Source organism: Takifugu flavidus, chromosome 13 (assembly GCF_003711565.1).
Source record: "Takifugu flavidus isolate HTHZ2018 chromosome 13, ASM371156v2, whole genome shotgun sequence".
In the NCBI taxonomy this organism is placed as follows: Eukaryota; Metazoa; Chordata; class Actinopteri; order Tetraodontiformes; family Tetraodontidae; genus Takifugu; species Takifugu flavidus.
Window position 1 is genome coordinate 11,475,276 of NC_079532.1, and position 27,259 is coordinate 11,502,534.

General features: G+C 43.5%; 3 protein-coding genes across 5 annotated transcripts; 2 read left to right on the top strand and 1 right to left on the bottom strand.

The window, feature by feature from the left end:
- Nucleotides 1–251: 251 nt before the first annotated feature.
- slc28a1 (solute carrier family 28 member 1) lies at nt 252–6,713 on the top strand. Of its 3 annotated transcripts, none has more exons than XM_057052805.1 (18): nt 252–270; nt 2,107–2,183; nt 2,278–2,351; nt 2,502–2,593; nt 2,671–2,860; nt 2,953–3,094; nt 3,291–3,404; nt 4,036–4,110; nt 4,186–4,266; nt 4,347–4,427; nt 4,513–4,638; nt 4,808–4,938; nt 5,030–5,198; nt 5,343–5,540; nt 5,616–5,697; nt 5,772–5,870; nt 5,946–6,051; nt 6,343–6,713. In XM_057052805.1, exons 4-18 carry the CDS (start codon nt 2,539–2,541, stop codon nt 6,461–6,463), a joined length of 1,770 nt encoding a protein of 589 aa, XP_056908785.1. In that variant the 5' UTR covers nt 252–270; nt 2,107–2,183; nt 2,278–2,351; nt 2,502–2,538; the 3' UTR covers nt 6,464–6,713. The 3 variants fall into 3 exon arrangements, with proteins under 3 accessions (XP_056908785.1, XP_056908783.1, XP_056908784.1); XM_057052803.1 differs by lacking the exon at nt 252–270 and adding an exon at nt 1,624–1,944 and having other exon boundaries at nt 2,104–2,183; XM_057052804.1 differs by lacking the exon at nt 252–270 and adding an exon at nt 1,624–1,944.
- On the bottom strand, nt 6,714–20,578 carry alpk3a (alpha-kinase 3a). The gene is made up of 16 exons (XM_057052649.1): nt 19,640–20,578; nt 19,087–19,357; nt 18,750–18,782; nt 18,238–18,359; nt 17,906–18,023; nt 16,496–17,834; nt 12,687–13,712; nt 10,028–11,789; nt 9,764–9,911; nt 9,263–9,390; nt 9,152–9,187; nt 8,790–9,064; nt 8,596–8,684; nt 8,277–8,494; nt 8,148–8,196; nt 6,714–8,064 (listed from the first exon to the last, which is right to left on the bottom strand). The coding sequence occupies exons 2-16, from the start codon at nt 19,224–19,226 to the stop codon at nt 7,734–7,736; spliced, it is 5,814 nt and encodes a 1,937-aa protein (XP_056908629.1). The 5' UTR covers nt 19,227–19,357; nt 19,640–20,578; the 3' UTR covers nt 6,714–7,733.
- Nucleotides 20,579–20,798: 220 nt separating this feature from the next.
- On the top strand, nt 20,799–26,958 carry malt3 (MALT paracaspase 3). Its single transcript, XM_057052806.1, has 15 exons — nt 20,799–20,954; nt 21,155–21,206; nt 21,287–21,420; nt 21,864–22,002; nt 22,078–22,253; nt 22,533–22,635; nt 23,002–23,034; nt 23,152–23,355; nt 23,617–23,794; nt 23,919–23,993; nt 24,109–24,236; nt 24,995–25,144; nt 25,528–25,682; nt 26,133–26,249; nt 26,341–26,958. Exons 2-15 carry the CDS (start codon nt 21,176–21,178, stop codon nt 26,485–26,487), a joined length of 1,770 nt encoding a protein of 589 aa, XP_056908786.1. The 5' UTR covers nt 20,799–20,954; nt 21,155–21,175; the 3' UTR covers nt 26,488–26,958.
- Nucleotides 26,959–27,259: the final 301 nt, after the last annotated feature.

A 27,259-nucleotide genomic window follows, 5' to 3' on the forward strand; every position in this document is an offset into this window, starting at 1 on the left:
AAATCAGTATTTTCTTTTTCTTTTTTTTTTTTTTAAATGCTGTGTGCTCTTGAAGATCTGCATCAGTTTTTAGTTTCAGGTTTTTTTTAAATTATTAAAATCCTTCTTTATTAGTGATCTGCATGTAGTGGACACAAACTCTGTTGTTTGCCCTGTTCAGCAGCCTGTATAAGAATATATTGGTTTACTGTTTGTTTTCTATGCCGCCAGACCAGGGAGAACTTCCTGCCGGTCCATAAAAGCTTGGCTTCCCCCTGGGAGATAAATAAGGTCATAAATAATTGCTTCATTGGATAGATTATCATTCACTAAAGCGAAATTCATACAATCATATTTTCCATCTCCCGGCCTGGCGAAAGGTTGTGACTCAACACATGAGGAGGCAGAATAAAAATGGACCAGTGGATTGTGATATGACCCATTTAGATGTTTCTATGTGAGAAGGCAATGGTTCTGAGAAACATCCACACCAGCAGGGCACTGTAACCTGGAACCTTTTGTTGTTTAACTCTGTAGGACAGTTGTGAGGGACACAAACATCCCTAAATAAGTCCCATAAATCAGGTGTATTAAAACTGTGACACCCATTCATGTTACCTGTGCTGGCATCCCTTCAGCTCTATGGTGTCGGACACATTGGGATGAAGAAGACATCATTTTTATGCAGGTCTCGTTATATTAGTCCCAGAATAAATAATATTGACGACGGATGCGACACCATTCGGTTTCACGCCCTGCAAATTTTGTGTCTGGAATGGTCGTAAAGTTCTGGTCGCCGCGTCCAAACCTGCAGGCGTTCGAGTTAATGATGTACGTCAGGAGGACGCTGCTACATTTTAATGTTCAGCTACGGAAATCCGCTCATTAACCATCTGCAAAGGGTTTTCAGGGCGTGCAGAGCTCGCTGAAGAGCAACGGAACACAACCGTCCCCACACCTTCAAACGTGCCCGGTTGGCATTTCATCGCAGACCGCTTACAAATTCCAAAATTCTCATATTTTTTCTTCTTGTTAGGGCATTTTTAGTGGTTCTCACAACTACAGGAGGGCTCAGAAATGGTTTTAAGCTTGTTAGAACCCCGTAGGTTCAGATTTGGAGGTTAGTTGTGATGGTTAGAGTAAGGAGCTGGGTATAAAAGTCCCCACAAAGATAGAAATACTATAATATGTTTTGCTGATGTGCATGCGCAGGCATGTGCACATGTATGTATGTGCCGCTTGTGATCTTTTTTATCTGTGTGGCAAGGTCAGACCTGCACAGCAGCAAGTTTTTACACGCAGTCATGGATTTACCGCCATAATGCCAAAGTATAAATGGCAGCACATAACATTTAATGATCCTGATAAGAGATCAACTGATGTTCCAGCTATCTCGTTGTGCAGAGGTGCTGAGAGTTGCTCAAGTATTTCGTGACGCGGATCTTCATTCGTCCGTGCACTGTGCTGCGAAAAGGCCTTAAAATAGCAGGAATACACGTGGAAACATGACAGGGATTTCAATTATTAGACAACACTTACGCCCAGATGTTTATCGTGGTTGATGATTCACAAATTTTTGAGGAAGTTTCTTAAAAAATACCACCATTCCCTGCGTGGGGGGCATTCATCCTCCTGTAAATAACAAAATTGCACCTGATCCACAGCACGTTCTCCCATCCCAGCTTTCTGGAATCCCCAAATCAGCCAAATTTCCCCTCTTATCACCTGTTGTCCGGCTCCTTTGGCAGCCCTGACCAAAAGTGACGTCAACAAAAGGCCTCCTCGTCAGGACAATCAAACCATTTGTGACATTATTACACTTTTTCTCCTGGTGAACTCCCACAGGGCGATACGTAACCAGCCGGTTAACTAATGATAAGAGGCTGTAGAAAGGGCAGAGTGTGTTTTGCTGCGCTTGGATTTACAACAGCATTTGACAGCTGAGTTTGGGAGCAGCCAAAATGAGTAAGCATTTAGCTCTTTGTTGCCTGAATTACCCCGTATGTGTTGATTTATTTACTGGCTGTTTACAGTTGCGTTCTGCTCTCTTCGCACCGTTGTTTGTTCACCTGACGGGCTGCTGCGTTGTTGTCAACCCGCTTGTGTTTTGTCGTTTTATTCCAGCAGAGCAAAGTGGCGTCAGCCTCAAAAACGTCACCTATGCCGGGAAAAATGGTGCCATAAACGAGGGCTTTGAAATAGAGGTAGGCGTTGGGATTGGACACATTGCTTTAGGACAGAGGGAACTATTGTTGTTGTTGTTGTTGTTGTTTAAAATGAGTGCCTTTGCTTTCCCAGGAAGATGTTTTTTATCACAGCATCGTGGAAAATGAGCCTGAAACGGCCACAAACCGCCTGGGATCGTACTTGAGGTGGGATGGAAGTTCATTTGAGTATTAGAACCTCAGAACATTAACCCTCTATGATGTTTCATGCGTATACACACACACATCTGCATATATTCATGGGTTTTGATGTTTCAAAGTGGGTTTGTTTTACATTTAATTCCATTTTCTCATCAGCCAGGTCGCCAGACCGTTTAATGCTGCTGAGGACTTCATGAAGACCCATTCGTCTACCTTCAAATGCATATTGTTGGTGGTGTTTGGTTTAGGTAAAGCTAAAAAAATAACCTCTGTACTCTCAATGTTGCCGCATCCTCTCACGGATCGGGCCCGTCTCCTCCGCCAGGTTACGTGGCGTACTTCATTGCGGCCTGCGTATTGGACTTTCAGCGGGCCACTGCTCTTGTGGTTCTGACGGTTTTGGCCGTGGTGGCCAAGTCTTACGAGCTTTTGAAGGAGCACAAAGGAGAAAGCATCAGCCGGTGTTTCCAACCGGCCGTGAGATGCTTCAAGTCCAACCTGAAGTGGCTGAAATGGTGAGTTGGGTTTGTTTTTAAATGTATTTCCATCCCAGAGTCCAGTTCCCCGGCGCCATAACGACCCGTGGGCGTCTGGTGGGTCTCTGCAGGGTTTTCATCGCGGTTGTTCTTGTCCTCTTCGTGACCTGGCTCGCCTTAGACACCAGCAAGCGTCCCCAGCAGCTCATCTCGTTCGGAGGCGTCTGCGTGTTCATCCTGCTGCTGTTCCTTCTGTCGGCCCACAGGTCGGCGGTGAGTTTTGCCCTTTCGAAACAGGTGGGGAGTTGTTATCACGGCACATTATCTGTGGCTGGGATATCACTGCCCTTGTGCCCCTGTCATCTTTTCTATTATCATTGGACTTAGCGGCACTGCTTCCTTGTCATAGCGGCTGTCATTTGCTTATCAGTGTAATTCTGTGTTTGTTTGTTTCTGCTGTGTTTGGTAGGTGTCATGGAGGACTGTGTTTTGGGGTCTGGGGTTGCAGTTCTGTATCGGGATCTTTGTTATCAGGACACAACCTGGACTCGTAGCTTTTGAATGGCTTGGACATCAAGTCAAGGTATTTGGGACGAACCAACAAATGACTGAATGAACGAATGAATGAATGAATGAATGCTTTATCTTATCCGTCCTCGACGCACTTTTAATTATTTGCCAATTTGGCAGCAGATAGAGTGGAATTGATCTTTACACTCGGATGACAGTTAGCTTCCGCCCACTCTGGTTCTGTTACAGCTTTAATAAAGGATAATAAAGTAGCACCTTCTGTTACTCCAGCTGGACCTGAGCCTTGTCCATTTTAAGCCTTCAAAAACTCTCAGAAACCACATATTAGCATAAGCAAATGCTACTAAAAGGAGTGTAAGATCAAATGAACTGGTACTGATTACCTGACAGATTAATAACCAATCCAAATAGCCCCGTTTAACTGGAAGTACAGGCTGCAATGTTGCTTATCTGAAAAGCACAGCATGTTTTAACGTAGTCTTATCTCAGGAGCTACTTTTTTATGCTATTCCAGCTTATTCCTCAGCAATGACAGGGTTGGTTTAGTACAATGTGTGCACAAGCATGTGGCCTTTGAGTCACTTTTTGGCTGCGGCGTGACCTGTTGCCTCAAAGTTGCAGTTTCGATCCTGAGCTTGTGAATTAAAAACAAAGAAATGATCCTCTTTGTGCCTCACCAACAGGTGTTCCTCGACTATACCAAAGAAGGGTCATCCTTCGTGTTCGGGAACCTGATTGACAACATTTTTGCCTTTCAAGTAAGTTGATTCACCTTAAACCGCTTAAGATCGGCGCCACTGGACGCACGTGACGAGTGTTGCCTCCTTCCTCAGGCTCTGCCCATTGTGGTGTTCTTCAGCAGCATCATGTCGGTCCTTTACTTTTTGGGAATAATGCAGTGGCTCATTCTGAAGGTTGGAACGTGCGCCGCACAGCATCGCAGGCTCTCGTGACCCTCCCGGCGTGACGAAGGGCCGTGTGTTTTTGTGTGCAGATCTCTTGGCTGATGCAGATAACAATGGGAACCTCTCCCACAGAGACCTTGAGCGTAGCAGGCAATATATTTGTCGGGCAGGTACTTTGACGCCCGCCTGAGAGCGGTGTTGCTCAGAAACATCAGGTCTTTGCGCTCTTTAATTCTCCTTTTTTCCCCTCATCAGACTGAGGCCCCGCTACTGATTCGCCCGTACTTGAAGGACATGACCAAATCTGAGATTCACGCTGTGATGACCGGTGGTTTTGCCACCATTGCGGGCAGCGTCATGGGGGCGTTCATCTCATTTGGGGTGAGATGAAGCTGATGCAGAAGTCTATTTAAGATAATTGGTCCCATTAATTAATAATGGATCATGCCCAGGGTCATTGTTATGGGTTAGCGTTAGCTAGCCCGCTTAGCTAATGTTGTCTTAAAAAGAAAAATCACAAAATATTGGCTGATTTTGCTGTATTTTGCAGATCGATGCTTCTTCTCTGATCGCAGCGTCAGTGATGGCTGCTCCTTGTGCCTTGGCCATTTCTAAACTTTCCTACCCAGAGACAGAAGAGAGTCCCTTCAAGTCAAAAAAGAATGTTGAAGTGTCCTGCGGGTGTGTAAGCACGAGCATATCACCTATTTATTCGGTGACATTTCATATTTTCCCAATCCTGTGAATGCAGCTAGTATTTTAAACTCCTCAGAGACGAAAAGAACATCCTGGAGGCTGCCAGTAATGGAGCGTCCGCTTCTATACCCCTTGTGGCTAACATTGCAGCCAATCTAATCGCCTTTCTCGCCATCCTTGGGTTCATTAATCAAGCTTTGAGCTGGATGGGAGATATGGTGGGGTACCCCTCGCTCACATTTCAGGTAACTTTTACCAATACCGCCATCATTTTATGGGACGTTTCATCTTAATCTTGCAGCCAAATATCTTTTCTAAGTGCTGCCCAAGCTAATTGTCGAGGCTCAAGTTGATCTCAACCACGATTTAGCGTGCCTCTCTTTGTCCAGTTGATCTGCTCTTACGTGTTCATGCCGGTGGCCTTCCTGATGGGGATCCCCTATGAAGAAAGCTTCACCGTGGCTGAACTCATCGGCACAAAGCTCTTCCTCAACGAGTTCGTTGCATATCAGAAACTATCCATCCTGAAGGCCAACAGGCTGAACGGGCTCGAGGAGCTCATTGGTGGCGAACGACAGTGGATATCAGTGTGTAGACCTTCACCTAAACCTGATCTTGCACGACACCGTGGACGACCTTTAACAATGTTTTTCTGATGGCAGGTCAGATCAGAAACGATCACCACTTATGCTCTTTGTGGATTTGCTAACTTCAGCTCATTGGGCATCGTGATTGGAGGCCTGTGTGAGTATTTGCCTTATATTTAAACCATCTCTCAACAATCTGATGCAAATATCCTCTTCTTTTTCCTCTCAAAGCCTCTATATGTCCCTCCAGACGAGGAGATGTATCATCTCTGGTGCTGAGGGCCATGGTCACCGGCACGTGTGTGTCTCTCATCAACGCCTGCGTTGCTGGTAAACAGACTTTAAAACAAGAAGCGCAATTAGCTTTTATGGTGGCTAATTCACCGCTATCGCTTTAATCATCAGGAATCCTGTTTGTGCCTTCGCCGGACTGCGTGACGTTCTTCGAGACGTCCGCTTTTGATGCCGCAGACGCCACCGTGCAAAGTTGCTGCAACGACCTTTTCGAAAGGTGAGAGAGGCGGAATGTAACAAAATACACTTCATGAAAGTACGCCTCTAAAGCTACTTGAGTATTGCCACTTTTAAAAAGTTTAAAAAATAAACTTAAGACTGGGAGCTAACTAAAAAGACCTCAAAGGTTTCCATGAGAATTGAAGGAAAGATTCATGATTTAATAGTAATAGCCTCCACTCCAGGCAGAATTACAGTGCTTGTAAAACAATAAGAAGAAAACATCAATGACAAACTCTGAAATATGCAATGAATATGGGACCTAATCATTGTACTGTTTTTGCTGCAGCACTATAAACAACGGGACCATCGTATTCGAAGGACTGTGGAGCACAGTAGCCAACGCCACCGTCTTCCTCTCAAGCTGTTGTCAGTGTTGTGGCCTCTCTGCTGCAGATGTTTGCACCTAGAATTCCCGCCAGTCAGTATTTATTGTTGATGTGTCCCTTTATCTTTGTATATTTTTATCAGAGCTGGTGTAAAAATGTGAAACCGAGATGTGCCCACGTTCAGAATGAAAGTGAATTTCATGTATCATATTGTAAATTGATTCAGATAAGTTAAAAGCAAGAGTTGGAGGATCGATTCGGGCGGCGCTGTAGCCGTTTAAGATGAACCGCTGTTGTATTTAATTGGTAATAAAACTTTGTGAACCACGAATGATGTTTTATATTCATTTTATTTTTTTTAAAAAGTGGATTTGATGTGACATAAAGACTGCACAGATCATAAACGCTCATTTATTCCTTCTCATTCGCTTACATTCGCGCACATTTCTAAAATCTTCATAACGTTCCAACCATTGAGCGCTTTGACTCCACGTAAATGCAGATGTTTGTTTTCATGGTGTCATTGTTGGGAACCAAGATCTGCTCTGTGATGCAGTTCTAGCTGCTGATAACGGCCATGCAATTAAAACCAATGACTTGATATTCAAACATTCCCAATCTCGTTATAGCCCGACAAGAATCGGACAGGTTACCTTTACTCTATTCTTTATTCGAGTACAAGCTGTCTGTAAAAAAAGTTGAAGAAATAGAGCAGAAGAGGTCGAAGATTGGTCGTGTTTCCGCTAACACTTAAAAATCCTCAGAATCTGATTGGGTGGGACGTGAAACCAAATCAAAATCCATGCGAGCGGCCTCAAACGGACGCGCTTTTATCTCGAAAAATTCCTCGTGCGGGCTGAGCTGAGTCTCTGGAGCTCACCTGTGAGCGGACGCACACCAACGGATAAAACAGTCAAAAAAGCTCTGCGCAGCCTCGGCGGCGTTGCCAAATTATGCGCGGATGCTGTAAAGGGAAATGTGCACACACACGTGTCTCAAGCTGCGTGACGACGACCTGCAAGCAGCTCAGAAGTCAGACATATAAAAACATCAAAGCGTTACACCTCCCACCAGGATTGCACGTAGGCAACATTTCTTTTTCCTTTGACTAAACTCCACCGTCATTGAAACGGCAGCAAAATTTGCCGTAGAAAAGAATCGGCGTCCACAGACGTTACTGTCCTTCCAGTGGTTTGTCCATTCGTAGAGGCGACACAAATGGCTCAGCGTGGTTCTTGCTACAGACTTTCTCAGCAACAACAAAAAAGAAAGCCACCAAAACATTCCTTTATGTGTAACCACACTCTTTTGGGTCCTTGTTAACTTTGGTAAACTGAGGTATTTCCCCGCCCTACCTCATTTCCACACTTGTTTCTGTGAGCCTGGATTTGCCACCCGATTTATCGTCCTCTGTTTCCTGAACCTTCCTGGCTACCTTTGGGCTGGAATTAGCCTTCCTGCTCATCTGAGGGCTTTGTCCTTTACGCTGCATTTGCGGACTGCTTGAACCCAGCTTCCGGTTGAGCAGCGGGCTCCTGGAGCCCTTCGCCTTGGGCGGCTGCAGACTCTCCAGAGTCTTGAGCGGTATGAGCCCAAGAAGTCCGCAGTAGTAGTTGCACTGATGATGCGTTAGGAACTGCTCGAATACTTCAGGCGAGCCGCTCTCCGTTAGGCCCTGGTAACTAAAGGGAAATAACACGTTTATTCTATTTAACGATTTAAAGAAATAAACATTAAAATGCACATAGAACTTATATATACAAACCCCTTTGACTTGGTCACAACTCTTATATTTGTTAGCTTGGTTTCAACACCTGCAAGACAGAAAGCAGGGTTCACGTCACCAGTCAGTCAGGCCTCTGCGTGATCATGTCAGCGTAGGACCGAGTCCCACCTTCCATCTGTGTGACCAGTAGATTGCCGTGTGTCCACTGGTGGATCCAGTGCTGGAAAGTGCTGCATTTCTGCTCCACCTCAGAGGCGGTTTGTGTAATTAGCTTGCCTTTGGGATCCATCGTGCAGTGTTTGAGGCACTGACCTTTGAGGTCAGCCTCCACAGTGGCATACGGAACAGAGTTTGCAGGCCGATAGATTAGATACTGAGGAATCACTCTGCAGGTATAAAAAAAAAAGATAAAACACCCAAAATTGTCTTAATGAGAGGTATTTTCAGACATCTTCAAGCTAATCAAGTGTAAGAATGTTTCACTTACTCTAACAAAAAGCCAAAGTTCTCACTAACTCTGGCTTCCGCGGAAAAGATTTTACAGTATTCCCGAATCGTGTTTTGAACTTTGCATTCCTGGCAACATGAATCACAGATAAACGCTGAATATCATTTCCTGCAGCCACAATCACTGGAAATTTCACGAGAGGCGTTCAAGACCGAGGGCCAATAAACACTGACTTGCTTGGTTATGGCTCCATTCCTCTCTGCGAGGCTGCACTCCGGTTTGGTCCCATAGGCGACTGGGTTTCCAACTTTGACAATGCAGGTACTTCCGGACTCAAAGATGGGGTCGAGACCGTAGATGACTCTCACTCTGCTGGCTTTGTGGGCGCAGCCGCTGCCGACGTGCAACGTCTCGGTCATGATGCGGCCGAAGTATTTTTCGCCCCAGCTGCCCCAGTCGGCAAGGCCTTTGGTAAATAGTAGCGGGGTCATCTCGATCTCCTCTCCCACTGAATGAAAACAAGACATTTGCCTGGTACGCTAATTGGCAACAGAGAATGTGGATGTTGTCACACAGGGTGAGGTGAGAAAGTTACCTTCCAATTCATCCTTTAGCAATATTTGAGACAGAACTGTAGGACAGAGAACAGCCAAGTTGGTGTCATAAAATGTCCTGTTCATATTTAAAGCCAGGTGTTATGTCTTACCATCCACGCTGAGCAGGAAATCAGTGGTGTCAGCACCATATTCATTACTGATTGAACAGCCATAAACACCACAGTCTTGGCTGGCTGCTAGAATGATTGCCAGGGCTGCTTGACTTTCATCTCCCCCACTTGTTCACACACACACACACACACACACACACACACAAACACACGCACGCACGCACACGGTCACAAAGCGAGCAGGTAAATTCAACAACAAGCCACAGGGTGTCGCTGCAACATAGAAACAGAAGCTGGTCCTGACGGGAGCAGCCCGCTGAGGCACATTTATAGACTTTTAATACACCCTGGAGAAGGGAAAATATGGGATCAGTTTACAGCTCCTGTGTCCAGCCAGAGATTTCGCTGGCAGTGACACAGTCACATGTGCATGCTTCCGTCACAGCGGGGACATGGGAACGACAGCAGTCCAGCAAAAGAGAGATGTTGAACGTTACACTGTGTAACATGGTTGTGTTGTGGGTACTTTAGGGGATTTACCTTCTTCTCATCTCGAGTATTTCCTCTTCGTCTCTGAACCATTTGATGGTTGAGTCAAGGAGGACATTGAAAAACTGGCACCACAGCTTCAGGTGTCCCGAAGCATCTGGGAAAGGCTCTGCTCTGATCTTCCGGATGACCTGCGGAGCTGTTTGCACACACACACACACACACACACGGTATGGTATTGACACCGCAACACCTAAAATCCAAGACCAATTTCACCCTACTCATCCAAATCATCCTGAACAACAGATTCTTCACCTTTCAGAGGGTCCAGCTTCTTTTGAGTCTGTTTCTCCTCCTTCTTGGTGCCGTCTGGCTCATCCGTAGAAGGTTCGTCCATGAACTTTGGCACCGCCAGCATGTCCATTCTGCGACCGACCAGCGGAGACCGCCTCTCCATTGGTGGGGTACTTTGTCCCGTGGGACACTGTAATAGTGCTGCTCTGCGGGCCTGGCTCGGTGACATATAGGGGCTGTCTTTCCTGTCCTGTGTGCCTTCTCCGTCCTCTTTAGGCCTCGGCATGAAGATTTTACGGCGAGCTCCCGAGGCCAGCTCCTCGGGGGTGGCGGAACGTATGAGCGTCAGGCTGTCTCGCCGCTTCATCCGGGGGCTGCTCTCGCAGGAGAGGGGTAATGTCGGCGTAGAGCCTCCGCTCAAATCATCCTCCGGTTTGTCACTCTGGTGAACGCCAGAAATCTCGATGTCCAATTCTTGAACAGCTTTGGACATGAATTTGCGGAGACTGGACGGACTCAGAGACGGATGTGTCGGGGGTTTGGAGGCCAGTCTATCGACAGACGGGTGGTTCCTTTGGTAGTCTAGAACTGACACGAAATTCTCAATCTTGGCTTCTTTATGAGTTTTCTTCTCAGTGTTCTCAGCTAACACACTGTCATCTGCTGTTTTATTCAAAGATGACCCATCGCTACCAACATTTGGTGTGAAACCATCGCCCATCGCAGAGAGCGCGTTCTCTTTACTTCTCTTTTCTGTCGCTTCCTCATGGCTCTGCTTTCTAATTTGGGGTTTGTCACTCTTCTCGGTGGCGGCGTTGTCAACATTCTGCTTTGTTACCCTCATTGCGGTCACTGTAGATTCAGTTTCTGCTGAGTCATTTTGAGTGGACGGCTTCAGGGCGCACTCGCCATCATGAGACGTGACCGAGATCGGCGGCACCACAAACGCAGGCGCTGCTGGAGTTTCGATAATCTTCCGCCCGTCTGAGCTGTGGCCGTCTAGAGAGAGTGCTTCATCCTGCTTGGGATCAATGCAGGAAACATTTATAACAGGGACAGTGGCCATCTGAGGGAGCCGTACGCTGCTGTTGTCTTGAGACACATATTCCCCCGACGACTCCATTTTGTCACCTGATTGAGCAACATTCTTTCCTGCCGGTGGTTTACAGTCATCCTGCAAACGTCTTTGCCACAATAGAGAATCTGTCTTTTCCTGCTGCTGGGGCATTGCTGCTGACGCTGGGGTTGCATCATGCTGTTGCAAACCAGCAGACTCAGACTCTCGTTTCTTCATCGCCAACAGAGCGCCTTCTTTCAGCATAGGTTCCATTACCTCAATTTGGGGGGTTATAAAACCTTCACTTGGGTTTCTGTTTATCACTTTAAATGGCTTATTATCAATTACTGTAGAAGATTTATTATCAATCACCGGAGCTGGTTTAATGTCTATGAATGTAGCTGGTTTATTATCAATCAGTGTAGCTGGTTTATTATCAATCACTGTGGCTGGTTTATTATTAACCACTTTAGCTGGTTTATTGTCTATCAATGTAGCTGGTTTATTATCAGTCACTGGAGCTGGTTTATTATCAATCAATGTAGCTGGTTTATTATCAATCACTGTGGCTGGTTTATTATAAATCACTTTAGCTGGTTTATTATCAATCACTTTAGCTGGTTTATTATCAATCAGTGTAGCTGGTTTATTATCAGTCACTTTAGCTGGTTTATTATCAATCAATGTAGCTGGTTTATTATCAATCACTTTAGCTGGTTTATTATCAATCATGTAGCTGGTTTATTATCAATCAATGTAGCTGGTTTATTATCAATCACTGTAGCTGGTTTATTATCAGTCACTGTGGCTGGTTTATTATTAATCACTTTAGCTGGTTTATTGTCTATGAATGTAGCTGGTTTATTATCAATCACTTAGCTGGTTTATTATCAGCAACATTAGCTGGTTTATTATCAATCACTGTGGCTGGTTTATTATTAACCACTTTAGCTGGTTTATTATTAATCACTTTAGCTGGTTTATTGTCTATGAATGTAGCTGGTTTATTATCAGTCACTGTGGCTGGTTTATTATCAATCACTTTAGCTGGTTTATTATCAATCAATGTAGCTGGTTTATTATCAATCACTTTAGCTGGTTTATTATCAATCACTGTAGCTGGTTTATTATCAGTCACTGTGGCTGGTTTATTATTAACCACTTTAGCTGGTTTATTGTCTATGAATGTAGCTGGTTTATTATCAATCACTGGAGCTGGTTTATTATCAATCACTGTGGCTGGTTTATTATTAACCACTTTAGCTGGTTTATTGTCTATGAATGTAGCTGGTTTATTATCAATCACTTTAGCTGGTTTATTATCAATCACTGTAGCTGGTTTATTATCAATCACTGTAGCTGGTTTATTATCAATCACTGTGGCTGGTTTATTATTAATCATTTTAGCTGGTTTATTATCAGCAACATTAGCTGGTTTATTATCAATCAATGTAGCTGGTTTATGATCAATCACTTTAGCTGGTTTATTATTAATCACTTTAGCTGGTTTATTATCAATCACTGTAGCTGGTTTATGATCAATCACTTTAGCTGGTTTATTATCAGCAACATTAGCTGGTTTATTATCAGCAACATTAGCTGGTTTATTATCAATCATGTAGCTGGTTTATGATCAATCACTTTAGCTGGTTTATTATCAGCAACATTAGCTGGTTTATGATCAATCACTTTAGCTGGTTTATTATCAGCAACATTAGCTGGTTTATGATCAATCACCTTAGCTGCTTGCATGTGCATAATATCAATATCAGGAAGGTCTTCAGTGGAAGATATTTGAATCTTTGGAATTTTTCCTGCTGGCCAGAACCTTTGTACCTCTCTGCTCTCTTGCTGTGCAACCTTAAAATACTCCTCATCCCCCGACGTGCAACCCTCACCTTCAACAAGCTCCACCTCTGGCCTTTCTTGCTTTCTGCTTAACTTCACCTCTAATTCAGGCACAAACACATCTGCCAGTTTACTTCTGTCTTTATGTCTTCCTAAATCCAAGATTGGACTCAATATCGAGTCCTCACTGCGGACCTCCGGCCTTTCCTCGTGGCCAGGAACGGTGCTTTCTTGTCTTTTACTCAGCTCATCCTTTTCTAAACTATCCGACGCTGCAGCCACTGGAGATCCTCTGGTCAGCTCATTGATCTTTGGGCTTAGTTTGGTCTCGACGTTTGCCGTTCCTGAACACAAACGCACCTGATTTTGTGCTTCAAATTCACATGACTCTATTCTCTCTTCTGCAGAAAAGGATAATTGAATAATCTCGTGTCTGTTTATATCCGATTGTGGCACGTCATTGAATTTCACTTCAGCTTTCTGGCCTTCGCTGGAGGAGTTATCAGAACGGGCCACTTCAGGTTTGGGTCCTCCCCGCTTCTCATCAGCACCGCTTTCTTTTTCTTGCAAAATATCACCGTGCACCTCTGTGTTGTTGCTTTTGTGCTCGGACACAGAAATAACACTTTGAGGGAGAGTCCAGAAAGCTTCTACACTTGTGGGGGTGGATTTATCTTCAGAGCTCTTTTGGGTCTCTGACAGGACGTACTTATCTTCAGACTCATCGCTTGCCGCCTGGTTATTGAATTCTGATGAAATTTCCATGCAATCAGGTGCTCCGATGACCGAGATGGCTTCAGCCTGATCGAAAATAAACAAACAGCAAATGTTAGCGCGCAGTATTTTTAAGATTCTTATTTAGGCTAGTTTACAGCAGCAACCTTTGACACCGTGGCACTGACACATTTAGACAGACACAGATTTCTACCATCAATCAAATGACATGTGAAGCAACTCACAGCAACACTGACGTTAGCACGCAGCATTTCACCCTCCATAAAGGAAGAGAATCAGCTACTCACATCTGATAGAGCCCACAGTGAAATATATGCAGGGCAGCTGTTAGTATTCATATTAATGACTATTTCCCACTGCTTAGGTTTAACCCTTGTGTGGTGTTCGGGTCTGTGGGACCTGTTTTCACTTTTTATTAAAAGAAAAATGATCAAATTAATTAATTTTTCAAACTGAGACTTACTGACTTTGGCTCATTTTCTGTGAACAACATATATCACCTCTCATTTAGATGTGCACCTGAATGGGTTAAATTTCAAGTTCAAAGAAATAAAAGTCAGTAGTTTTGAAAAACCTTGCTTCTCTTGTAAATTGGTTTCCACTCATATCTTGATTTTAATAGATTTTCTTTATTATGTTTTAAATAATAAGTTATAAATGTGACCTAACAAAGGTAAAGGGCAAATATTGACCATATATATTGTTTATACTGCTTGTAATAAACATCTGTTTAGTATTTTAACATAAAAGTGTTGATTGTGGCGGCACGGTGGTGTGGTGGTTAGCACTGTTGCCTCACAGCAAGAAGGCCCCGGGTTCGATCCCCGGTTGGGATTGATTGGGGACTTTCTGTGTGGAGTTTGCATGTTCTCCCTGTGCCTGCGTGGTACTCCGGCTTCCTCCCACAGTCCAAAGACATGCATGATTGGGGATTAGGCTAATTGGAAACTCTAAATTGCCCATAGGTGTGAGTGTGAGTGTGAGAGTGAATGGTTGTGTGTCTATATGTGTTAGCCCTGCGATTGACTGGCGTCCAGTCCAGGGCGTACCCTGCCTCCGCCCATTGTGCTGGGATAGGCTCCAGTCCCCCCGCGACCCTCAGTGGAGGAACAAGCGGTAGAAAATGAGTGAGTGAGAGTGAGTGAGTGTTGATTGTGAGGCATTAAAAGCCACAAAATGCAACGGGTCCATCAGACCCACAAACGCTGGCTGAATAACAACAATATGAACATTACACAAGGGTTAATATCTGTTTTATTATCTGTCATCTAATTTGAGGAACTGCTTTACGCCAGGTCACATGTCAGGTAGCTGAAACCGAGTGTTTACACAGTCCAGGGTTCAGTTACCTTTTTTAAATACCACAAACCCTTAACCAACTACACTTATCCTTGGAAGCGTGCTTGTTTCTGAAACAAAGCATGACCATACTTAATATTATTAACCTAAAGAGCTCATAGTTTCTGATTAAACATGAAAAGTGGAATTTTTTGCATCCCATCAAACAAAACTTTGATGGGATGCAAAAAACTATACAAAATTCAACTCTCAGAGCACGACGTTAAGACAGGACATCGGGCTCCATGCTTTCCTTGGGGGATTCCCTTTCACTGTTTGCTGTTATTACATTTTTTATTAAGAGCGACACACGCTGCCACGTGACAACATTGACTAGAAAAAAAGAAGTGGCGGATTTCAATGGAAGGGAACCGGTGTCACGTTCAGTCTATAAATAAAACACGTGGTGATCGCAGCACCTCTGTGTGTGTACCGGCTCCACGCTCATGTGCAAAAGCATTGTTCATGTACATGATAGCACTTCCCCTTGTCAATAATAACTGGAACCTCACATTGGATCATCATAAGGAATGGTAAAATTATAGTTCTACTTTATAGCCTTAACAAACACACATGAGTTGGCTGTTCAAATAGAGCACTTCCCCTTTTACTTCTTTCACATGGTTACTCTATATCATTGCACAATAAACAATAAATGGAGCCAGTGTGTGAGAGTATTCAAATGAACATAAAGTCTAAGTTCAACAGAGGCCATTTCCTGAGTACAAGCTGTCAGATTGATGATGTAATTTCACTCAATTTCTCAGCAATTGCAATACCTGCCCGATTATTTTTATAGGCCATTTAAAACCATCTGTTTACCACTTCAAGGGAGGAATGCTTTCCGCCCTCCTGTCAAGCTGGAACCTGCCACTGAATTCGCCCTACTCCCACTCATCCAGACCCAGCAGCCGTTTGTCATGCAAAGCCCTGTTTGTAACCTGAGAACGGCATCTGGCATTCGGGTTTCATCATGAGCTCTGACGCACTTGTGTCCCACACATCGGAACCAACTTCTGAACTATTCTCCATCCCTTCCTACAGTGCGAAGAACCAGCGCACAACATCCCCCACCCCCACATGTTCTTAAACTGCCCGATTTATTCTTCTGGTTACCTTTTCCTCCCACATCAAAAGAGGCGTCTCATATGTAGACGGAATAAAGCCCATTCATGCATTAACAAGCCGATTCACCCTCCAGTTGTTTGCCACCAATGTTATCCTGTACACTAGATATAGCAGTGCAGCAACAGCTCAAAGCCCCGTTAACCTTCTGAGACTCTGCATCCTGAAGAGAGGACATTACATGGCTGCCTTTTAGTTATTAGAATAATTAATCCAATAGAGCTAGGGGGAGAAAGCACAACAAACGAAAGCTCGGCTCTCATAGCTGACATGGTCGTGGTTTTGTCCGTGAAGCCACTCATCTGGTCCTAGTCGCCCACACAAATGAAGTCTATATATAAAACTCTCAAGTGACAGCCAGCTGCTATGCAAGACATCACGCATACCTCAGTGAGGACTTGTCCAGTCAATGGCATTTCTTCACCTGGACTGCAGCTCTCGGGCACAGCAGATATCTCCATGGACTCTGCAGCATCATTCGGCATCTCGACACTTTGCCCTATGGAGCTTTCCAACATCTCGAATTTCAATTTATTAGCAGGTGGCTGGTCAGCACATAGAACGCTGCCTTCGTGTCTGCTTCCTTGTCGCCGCAGTGACACATTTTGTGCTTGTAAAACTTCTTGAGGCTCTTTTGTTCTATCGATTTCCATGGGTAATCGGTCCCCTGAGATGGGCCTGCACGCTTGGTTGGATTCCTGCTGCAGCTGAAATGATGGCGGCATTTCTGCATGAGAGGCTCCTGAGTGGGAGATTTTGTTTGTGCTGTGATCAGGAGAGTCCTTCTTACTTTTACCAAAGAGGAAGTCCTTGACGGAGTGGAGCATAGAAGAGATGGAGGCCTGGATGTTGTGGTGCTCAAGATCTTTATGGGCCTTGCAGTGCTGTTTGCTTTCTGGGCTATGTTTAGCATGGAGATCTATTTGTGATGCCATCATCAGCTTTTCCATTTCTTTCCCCTTCTCTGTGGCTAGTTCCTCCTCTCTCCCTTGCTGTCTTTCACACTCCTCTCGCTGCCTTTCTCCTCCTTCCTCTCTCTCCGTTTTCACATCCTCTTTCTCTTTGTCCTCACTGTTGCTGGCATTTAGAGCCATTTCTGTAGAGCTGTCCCCCTCCGCTGAGCTCTGGTTCTCCTCTGAAGTCTGTGACTGAAGAGTCTCTGCCAGAAACTGCGCCAAACCGATTCCTCCATCGTAACAATTTTCGCCTCCGTTCCTCAGTTCCTGACTTTTGGCACTGACGTTGCTGCTCTCCACTTCAGCAGCAACGCCATTGGAGATCTTCATTTTCTTCGTGGCCAAGGCTTTCTCAGAGAGAGCCTCGTCTTTGTCTGCCTCTTTGTCTTTGAATGGCATTTGGGCTGCTTCCATGACTTCTGGGCTAACTCCATTAATCTCTCCCGCTGCTCCTTGTTGTTCCACAGCCGCGGCCTCCTTGATCGCTGGCGATGGCGCCGGAGGTGGGACATGCCGCTTTCTCGGAGGGCGTTCGGGGCTGATCTGCTGCTTTGCTTTCTGGATGTTTTCTTTATCTACCGTCTTCTTGCTTTGTGCTTCTGTTTCACTCTTCTTCTTATTCTCTGCTTTCTGCTTCAGCTTGGAGAAGAACCTCTGGTGGATCTTGTACTCATTCATGTCACCGACCTCCAGAACTCCTGAGCAGGACACGATACCTTTGCTGTTGCTGGCTGAGACCTGGTAGATGGCTGCATCATCCAAAGTGCAGCTGGAAGCACAAAAGAATCTCAATGTCACAACCTTGACTATTAAAATGTACAAATGAAAGGTCCTACATACTTGTAAATATGAAGCGTGTGGGTTTTGCCATTACGATGGATTTCGTATTTTGGGAGTCCGCAGTATCGATCCATTTCCCTGTCATCCTTATACCATTTTAGTTCTGGAGCTGGATAGCCTAAAAATGAGCAAATTCTAATTAACTATTTGCAAATTGTCCAATGCATGGCATTAAACATCTTTTAAACAGCAAAATACAGTAAATGTTGTCATATGTTTTAGCCTGTTGGGTCTTACGTGTTTTCAGGAACAACTGTCATTGCATAGGTTAAAAAAAAAGCCCTAAAAAGTAACAATATGTCTGACATTAATGGAATAGCAGAAAAAAATACCTGATACAACACAGGTGAACTTCACGTTACAATTTTCTGACACTGCTTTTGATTTCAAGGTCCTCTCAAAGGAAGGCTGAATGTCCTCAGTAAGCTGAGCCATAACGCTGCATAACGTACTCCTGGAAATAAACACCGGCGAGTTAGCGTCACATTAGGGAGAAGAGAAGAGGATTTGTTGATTTTCACGCAGGAGACAGCTTTACACTTAAGTATCATTCCAGTGACCTCTTTACATTTGTGCACTACATTCCAGTTTAGGTTGATATTCAAGAAAAGGATGTTAAGGGAAATTTCTGGTAGTGACAAGAGTGTGAAAGAGTAACACAGAGAATTGTGAGATTTCAGGCCAAACCAATCCAGTACTAAAATCCACGTTTGTCGCTAAGGCTGAACCAGGGGACAAACTCTACAGATTGCAGTTAAAATGTCTGTATGCTTCACTCTTTGGATAAACCAGTTGTTGTGGTTAACATGTTAGTTGGGAGGAATGTTTTTAAAGTATAGATTACCTCGATGGTCGGTAGTGAGAATACCTTGAATAGCTATTCGGAGAGGAGGCAAATGAATGGACGGCAAGGATTAATTCAAATATTTGATTATGGAACGTAGCGACATTAAATAACTTCCCTCCTCTTTGACAAAAAGGAACATTTTACTTACTGTTTCTATGTGTTTGATAAATGTAATCTGCTGAAAAATACGCACGTGTTCTGACCGATTTTGGCATTTATTTTTGCCCTTTATACACTATCATGCAGCATAAATATTCTACACATGTCTGCTACCCAAGAAGCAAAGATTCATGGGTAATCTGTGCATGCGTCACATTTAAACAAGGTCCTCTACCTGTTTTCGGGTCTAACATTTGAAAGGTAGGTATTGCGGCTTTCGGAGCGTCCATTGGAAGAGCTGCCCTCTTCTTCACTGAAGCTGCTTGTCCTCCCATTGCTGGAATAAGTGCGAATCATTGGCCTCCTGGAAGTCATTTTCGACTGACGTTATCCCCACCAACTGTTAAATCCAAGAGAAATGTACCGCCCGTAGTACTCTGTGGTTGCTTTGACAGTTTAGCAAAGATCAAGGCTAGGACTGAATGATGTCATCCATATAAAAGCTCCTGTAAAATGACACAAAAACAGCTTAGAAAGGTAATGTAAATAAAGTAAACTTTTTCCAGAAAAGCTCTGGCTTGTTAGCTTTTACAAAGACAAAGCTTAGACATTGCCCGTCCTTTCTAACCAAGCAAAGCACTTACACAGAAGAAGGTTATAAATAGGATAGCTATCGGGTTGTGGAAGTGTTGTCAGTGGTCAAACACACACCTAAGACATGTTGGCCGCTTGAACTTGCGTTCAGATGTGGTCTGGTCATATTAATACTCGGTAAATTGTCGACTTACCATTAAGATGTTTTCAGCGTAGCTTTGGAGCCAGAGTCTGTGAGCAAAATCTCTGTAACTGCCTATCATAGACATGCATGTGTTCCCAGCCAGAGTCTATTTATAGCGGCCCTACAAATAGGTGCAAGAGGACATCAGATGTTCCGAAACTAGGATTTAGATGTAGAAAAGAAGTCCAAAAGTAAGTTATCTTCAAAGTCAGAAGTAGCTAGCTATCTTAAGTGGAGCAGTAATCTGGTGCTACATTATTAAATGCCGTACAAAAAATGGCTTGATTATTATTATTATTACAAATTAGTCAGTTCCTTTGGGCATTGGATGAACGTTGCAAAACAGGACATTGGAAAACATGTCACAGCAACCAATGAGTTCCCCTGTCTGCCTCAAGAGTAGGTGTAAGACCTCCCCACCACCCAACCTTGAATTACAACACATGACCAAAACACAGGCGCACATTTGTGACTCAAATTTCACATCAATTAGACAAAAACAAGCTCAGCTGACAAAATATTATACCCTTAAAACATTTAAATGTTTAAAGTACTTTCCATTACTTTAATGTGTTCTAGGAAGTTGCTGAACAACATGAGCCTAGTCTAATATTAACATCGGCAACCATAATGCCTTAATATGAAACGTTTCTAAGACGTGTGGAGCTGATCTGCAAACAATAAAGACAAAGAAGGTTTTCTTTTTTTTTTAAGAAAAGAAAGGGCAGCTGTATTTATGTCCATTAAAAAAATGAATCCAATATATTTCCAATACTTAGATAATATGGGAAAATTACACAAAATGACGCGGTTATTACACAATAAACTCTAAACTTAAACACTTGTTTTATACTCCGCAGTTCCTCGTGTTAAGCAGCCAGCTTAAATCACAACATTACACATTTTATGAAAGCAGAAGTGACGTTATGGAGCCGCATTTCTTTAAGGGCTCATCGTCAACTTGCTATTGCAACTATTACCGTAATGTCAGAAATAGATTCTAAATTCTGCCTGGTTCTTGACGGCAATTAACCTAAAATTGATCTGTTTAGTATTCCAACATTAGAAAAGGATCATCTATGATCGATAATTTTAAGAACTCGTGTCCGTTTCCAGTGTAGAACGGGTTAGATATCTTCCCCCCCCCAGGAATGCTCCTGTATTTCAGACATAGTATCGGCCTGCGCGTGCGTGCGCTCGCGCTCCCTTTCCCGGAAAGGGAAGAGTTTCACCTTTTCGCTTCGTTTTAAGTTATGAAGCGCAACAAGAAAACACACTTTGGCTGAGGCTCGACGGCTGCCCGATTCGTCCGCGGCTGACGGCAGGTACGCACCTAAACACGATCTTACTATCACTTTTTTTTTAAATCCATTTCCCCCCAATTACTCCAGCATTGAAAAATATACTGTCCCGCGAGAAGTTATCGGTGACGGGTGGACATGTTTCAGTCATATTCCTGATTCCGCTATCAGCTCCATCACGGGGTGGTTAAAAATAACCCTTTCCATCAACTTTGACTTCCTAGATCCTGACAGAAGATGCACTGATGTCCAAACCCTGTCGCATGATGATCGGAGGTACGCTATCTCATGGCGTCACAATCGTGCTGTGATTTAAAGGCTTCGGATGACTTAGATTTCCTCTGGGTTTGTTTCAGAGGTTGTCATAGTGAGCCACCCCGTCTCCATGTGTGTGCCCGTGAACCACACGGTTACACTGAGTGTCCGAGCTGAGGGCACGGGTCTTCTCCAGTACCAGTGGTTCACTAATGAAGACAACGTTGTGTGTGAGGTATGTGGCGTGCGTGCGTGCGTGCGCGTCTATTGTTTTCACGGACTGAGGGTCTTTGGTTTCCATTATTGTGCCGATCGGCGCACGGAACGTGAACCAATAAGAGCGGGTCTTGTAGTCACATTAAAGTTACTTCCAAATATGAACTGTAGTTTAAAACAAAGCAGTCTGTAGTCTAGTGTCTGTAGCTTCAAACGGATGTACTGTGGTCTATGGCACTCATTTTCTGGAATTCCTTTTCTTCAGAAAAATCTCTTGACTGCTGTTATCTAACCTGATAAAACTCAATATTGTGCACTATAAACCTAAAGGGAAAAACACCCTCAAACTTGACATCTTGACCCGAGCTCTTTTAAAAAAAAAACAGTAATCCAAACACTTAGGTGGCATTAAAGCCTTTAATGTATATTTGCCAAACTGCTTCTTCTATCACCTCTTTCAAGGTGTTTGGTGCCAATGAAGCAGACCTGACCGTCAAAGCCAAAAAAACTAGGCCCTACGTGTGTCGAGTGAACAACCACCTTAATAAGGCAGTCTTCAGCGAATGGGTGAAGCTGAAGGTGTTGGACATCGATAAATCGGGTAAGCGTCGCTCCCTTGTTGCGAAGATCCCCACCGCGTTGTGCCTGTGGTGTGACGGTTGATCCGTTCCTTCAGGTCTGCCGTCGGACTGGCAGGGTGAGCCGCACATTGCTGTCAACCCCGACCCGCAGACAGTCCAGCGGGGTACTGACGTCACCCTCCGATGCACTGCTTTTGGTATTCCCACTCCACACTATCAGTGGTACAGGAACGGACAGGAACTGTCGAAGAAGACGGGCGACACACTACAGGTAAACAAAGGCTTTTTACCTACCTCGGTGCAGATAGTGAGCGCTTACACACTCATTGGTGATTGATATATTTAATTCAATGACTCTGATTGTTGCAGCCTTTATCAGCGATGGAGTTCACTGAGTAAGCCTACAATCAGCATGCTTTTATGTACTGGAACTGCACAAAGACAGACTGGCTGACTTTATTAACCCCAGAGGGAAATGACCTTGTTGCATGTTATGTTTACATAAAATGTATGTGCCCAAAAGAACTGAATTGTGTTTTTTTTTTTGCAGATCGCTGGTGCAACGGAGGAAGATGCAGGATCGTATCTGTGCTGTATATCTAATGTGCTGGAGGAACGGTGGACTGAGGCTGTTGAAGTCCATATAAGTACCGGTATGTCATATCTGCCTCCTCTTTTATCAGCTTAGATTCTTTTGAATTAACAAGCTAAGAAAGAAAAAAAAAGAGGTATTTCCTCCATACAGCTTTCATTCCACCTGTTAATCATTTCAAGATTTTTCCATTCTGCTTGAGGTACTTTCCCCATTTCTGCTGTGTAAAAGGGAAGTTGTCAGACTCCAAATACTGCTTCATCTGAGTCTTTAACACACAGCAGAAAAGGGATGTCAAGTGAAACTAGCAACTCTGTGTTTTGTCTGTTTACAACTAGTGTTACATTCAGTAGCCATTAGGCTAACTATACTGCTTGTTATGGATACAGGGTCAAATATTGTCTTTTTCTTTTTTCATAACCTTTAGCACAACAGGAGCTTCCTTCTGCAGCATTCACGGGTAAACATAATTAAACTCATTGTCCTGAATTGTTATCATTTTGATCGCAACATAAATGTGGCATGTGTTTGTAGTTCCTCGCGTATTCATTCAGAATTCTGTGTTTATTTGTTTTAGCCACCGACAAAGTTGCTCTACTGATTGGCAACCTGAATTACTCCAACCACCCAAAGCTGATGGCCCCCGTCGTGGATGTACATGAGCTCTCCAACCACCTGCAGCATCTCGGCTTTAGAGTGGTCTCACTGCTGGACCTGACCCGGGAAGAGATGCTGGCCTCCATTATGCACTTCATTAACCTCTTAGACAAAGGAGTTTATGGTTAGTATATAAAGTACTTTAGTATATATTTTGATAGGATGTTATGTTTGATGTTATCTAGCTATCTAGCTATCTAGCTATCTAGCTATCTACTAAAAAGGGGAAACTGAGTTACATCTGGCTTTTTGTGAGCCAAAAACAAGCAGCATTCCGAACGCCTCCCATCAACTATTCCAGGATTGCAGTTTAACTCTAAAGAAATGGCATGATCATATCTTTTTTGCCTTTATTGCTGACACCAGATTACGCCTCTGTTGACAGGTCTCTTCTACTATGCTGGTCATGGGTATGAGCACGCTGGGAGGAATTACCTCGTAGCTATCGATGCGCCCCAACCGTACGGTCCTGAAAACTGCGTCTGCGTGCAGAGGATCATGCTGAGCATGCAGAAGAAACACACTGCATTAAGTGTAATCCTGCTGGACACCTGTAGAAAATGGTTAGTATTACAGTTCACTGTTAATCCATTTCCTTTACTTACTGTCAGTATCAGATGTTTTTGTCCAGATACTCAAATGGTCTATATTTATGTTTATTGGTTTATTTGATCCTTTATTCTAAAGGTATTATCAGGACTGCCTACCATCATGCCTCATGCCATTGGGACCAAGTGGGAACACTGTCTATGGTTATGCCACGTATGCACTTTTTATTAAATACATTATTTAGAAATAAATGTGTTTTCCAATTCAAATGCAGTACCTACATAATATAGCTTTATGTTCTTACAACTTGCTTTGTTAACCTATGCAGATGTGAAGATGCTGAGGCTTTTGAGGTCCAAGATGGGAGGAAAAGTACTGGAATCTTTACTAAATACTTGAACATGCACATCCTGGAGTCAGAAAAGGTCACGCATGTCTTGGAGAAGGTGTCTGAAGGTGAGTTCTTCAAACATCAACATCGTCCAAGTTCTAGAATGAATCCGATGGAACAAGTTATATCTGATATGTTTGAGTGGACGACAGGTGACTTTCAAATGAGCTGGCCAAGCAGTTCTGTGTCGTATACGCAGGACTACGCCAGTAGGTGAGGTTGAGCGGTGAGAAGTCATCCTTCCATCAGAAGATGATTTCCTTTTTAAGTTCTCACCAATATGTGACCTCATTCTGTGGAAATTCACACTGTTGGCCACAGACGAGCATGAAACCTGAGAGCTGCGCATTGCGAGACAGCTGCTATTGGGTCAACCTCTGCCCCTGCTGCCATTGGTTCACTCACAAAATGGGTGCTACCGGCTCCTCGAGGGTCTGATTTGGATTATTATTTGCAAGAATGAACTCTGAACATCTTATTTATTAAGAAATGCATGAGAAATACAGAGGTGTCGGTTTCTAAAAATATCCCAGATTTAAGCAAAAGTCAAGGGGAAATATGTAATAAGTTATCTAAAGCTAGTTATTAATATGACCAGTCAGCCGCCCCGTGAACCCTTTTAATGACTCCACTAGAGCATGTTTGCATGGCCTTGAATCTTATGAGGGGAATTCCCCCAAACTAGTCAGCCGTGTCATCTCATATTCAGCAACTACTCTGTCAAAATACAGTCTTGCCAAATCAAACTTGGAATCAAAACACATGTGGATCTGCGTTGACTTTGCCCAAACTCGCCATCACCCTTCCCGTCTTTCCACACCAGATCTTGGCAGAGACGCGCTGGTCACAGGGAAGCAGGTGGTGGAGATCAAACACACCCTTAAGGAACCGCGTTCCCTCGCTGACCCAGTTCGCACCACGGGGCACACGAGGGAGCTGCACCTGCGAGACATCTGCTGGAGTCAGGCAAACGGTGAGTTCAGGAACGTTTGTGTGCATCAGTTGTATGGTCGGAGACACAGCACCTTCCGGAATATGACGGATTCATTCCCAGCAGGTCGAACAGAATTACACATCTTTGTCATCACCTTCAGCGAGGGGTTGTTTATTTTCCCCTCCACACTTATGTGACACAACCCATTCAATATTTGTGGTTTGAGGTGTGAATAACCAGATTTGTTTTTAAAATCAAAACCACAAAAGAATTGTTACTCGGAGCCGTATCGCATAAAATTAAGAAGTCTTTCTGATGCTTTTGGGAATCAATTATTAATACATTTAATCTTCCATTAACAGACAGGCTGAAAGTCCCTTTGGTTAATGTTTGTGGTTTTTATTTTAACTTTTTTCCCCTAGTGCTGCCACGGAAGAAGCAGATGCTGTTTCTGTGTGGAGTAGAAGTGCAAGTCAGCTTCTCAGCATTGTATTCGAATGTCTTGGTGGTTTTTGCTACTTTAAAGTCTATCTGCAGTCACATCCAAGACTGCACTGTCACTCTGAGCAGCCTCCCTGTAAGTATTCATCACTTTTTATTGTTGTTGGCGATAAAATTTTAGAGCTGTGACAAGGCCTAATTTATAAGAAATGATTATTATAAATTGTATCGTAACACATCATCTGTTTAACTTTCATAAGTGGAATATGTTCAAATGCTGCATTTTCCATTAGTCACCAGGAATTACTCAATGGGGAACATTTGTCCCCACATTTTGCTGTTTCAGGAAGTTCTTCCCATATATAGACTTCCTGTTCTGCCACCGCTACAGACAAAACCGGATGTAGTCACTTATCTCGCGCTGCTTCTCCTTTATTCCGCCCACGGTCTACCACAGAACCTTTTATAATACTGCCATCTAGCGGGCGATTTATAAACATGTTCTTGTACCTTCATTTTACACTTAAATAGAAGCGAAAAATTCAGAAGATGATGACAACATTTTTAATATACTATAAATCCTCAGGCAATGAAAGACATCTTTTCGAGGCCCGGAACGTCTTTGGAAATGGACTCTTTGTTATTTAATCCATTGGACAACCCCGACTGTACTTTGCGGATATGTTCTCTTCAAAAACTCAAGGTATGCAGTCGCAAATGTTTTTTAAGTTTACGTTCAATTTTGTGCACCTAGAGACTACTTTACATATGCAAAATTGTTCTCCTCCTCTTAGGAATCACTGGTCATAAAGGTGGATCTGCACTATACTCATATGACAAGTAATCAGCGTCAAACAGAAAGCCAGCAGGTGGATATAGGAAGACCTTTGGTGGCCTCCTGTAAACTCTATAAGAGAAGTCCTTTATCAACTATAAGATAAGGAGACCCTTCTGCCACAACTGTGGAGGTTTGAAACGAAAGCAAGCTGCTGCTGCATCCGGCCGTGGCTGGTCCATGGAGAAAGGCAGAAGTTGCTGCTCAAGTTGCGTTTGAAAGGAGCAACAAACCGGAAGACAGTGAAGAGAATGAACTTTACCACTGCAGATCTGTCTTTCTGTAATCAAGCATGTTGTAAATAGTGTTTTAAGGCATCTTATCTCGTCACTTAAAAATCATTTTTTGCACTTTTGTAGCTAATCATTTTAAATCACATCTGTAAATTATTTTTATTTGTAGAAAGCTGGCCAGTCTACGTAATTTATCCAAATTTGTTTTATACCTATTAATGTCTATATTCCACTATTTTCATCACTACTTTGTCAATGTCAATTTTTTTTCATTGTCTATTATGTTATGTTACTTTATGTTATGATGCATATTGCATTTTAAATAAAGTAAGATTTGGCTTAAATATTGACCTTTTTAATTAAGGGTCCATATGCCTGGATTTTAAGGGTCACAAACCCTCCACAAACTAACAAACATTCATTTTGAAGACCATTTAAACCAAATTAAAGAAGAAATCTCACTCACTTCATATCATCGTGGTGTGAGTCGAAATTGGGTCCAACCATACCAATATTAAACATGAATAACAATATGTTTGAGGGAATTCCAGCTTTAAGCCCTAAGAGTTGTGATCTGCATTGGATTCCAGTGAAATTGAAATCGGCGTCACATGAAAACTAATTTCCACGTTATCATGCGCGTTA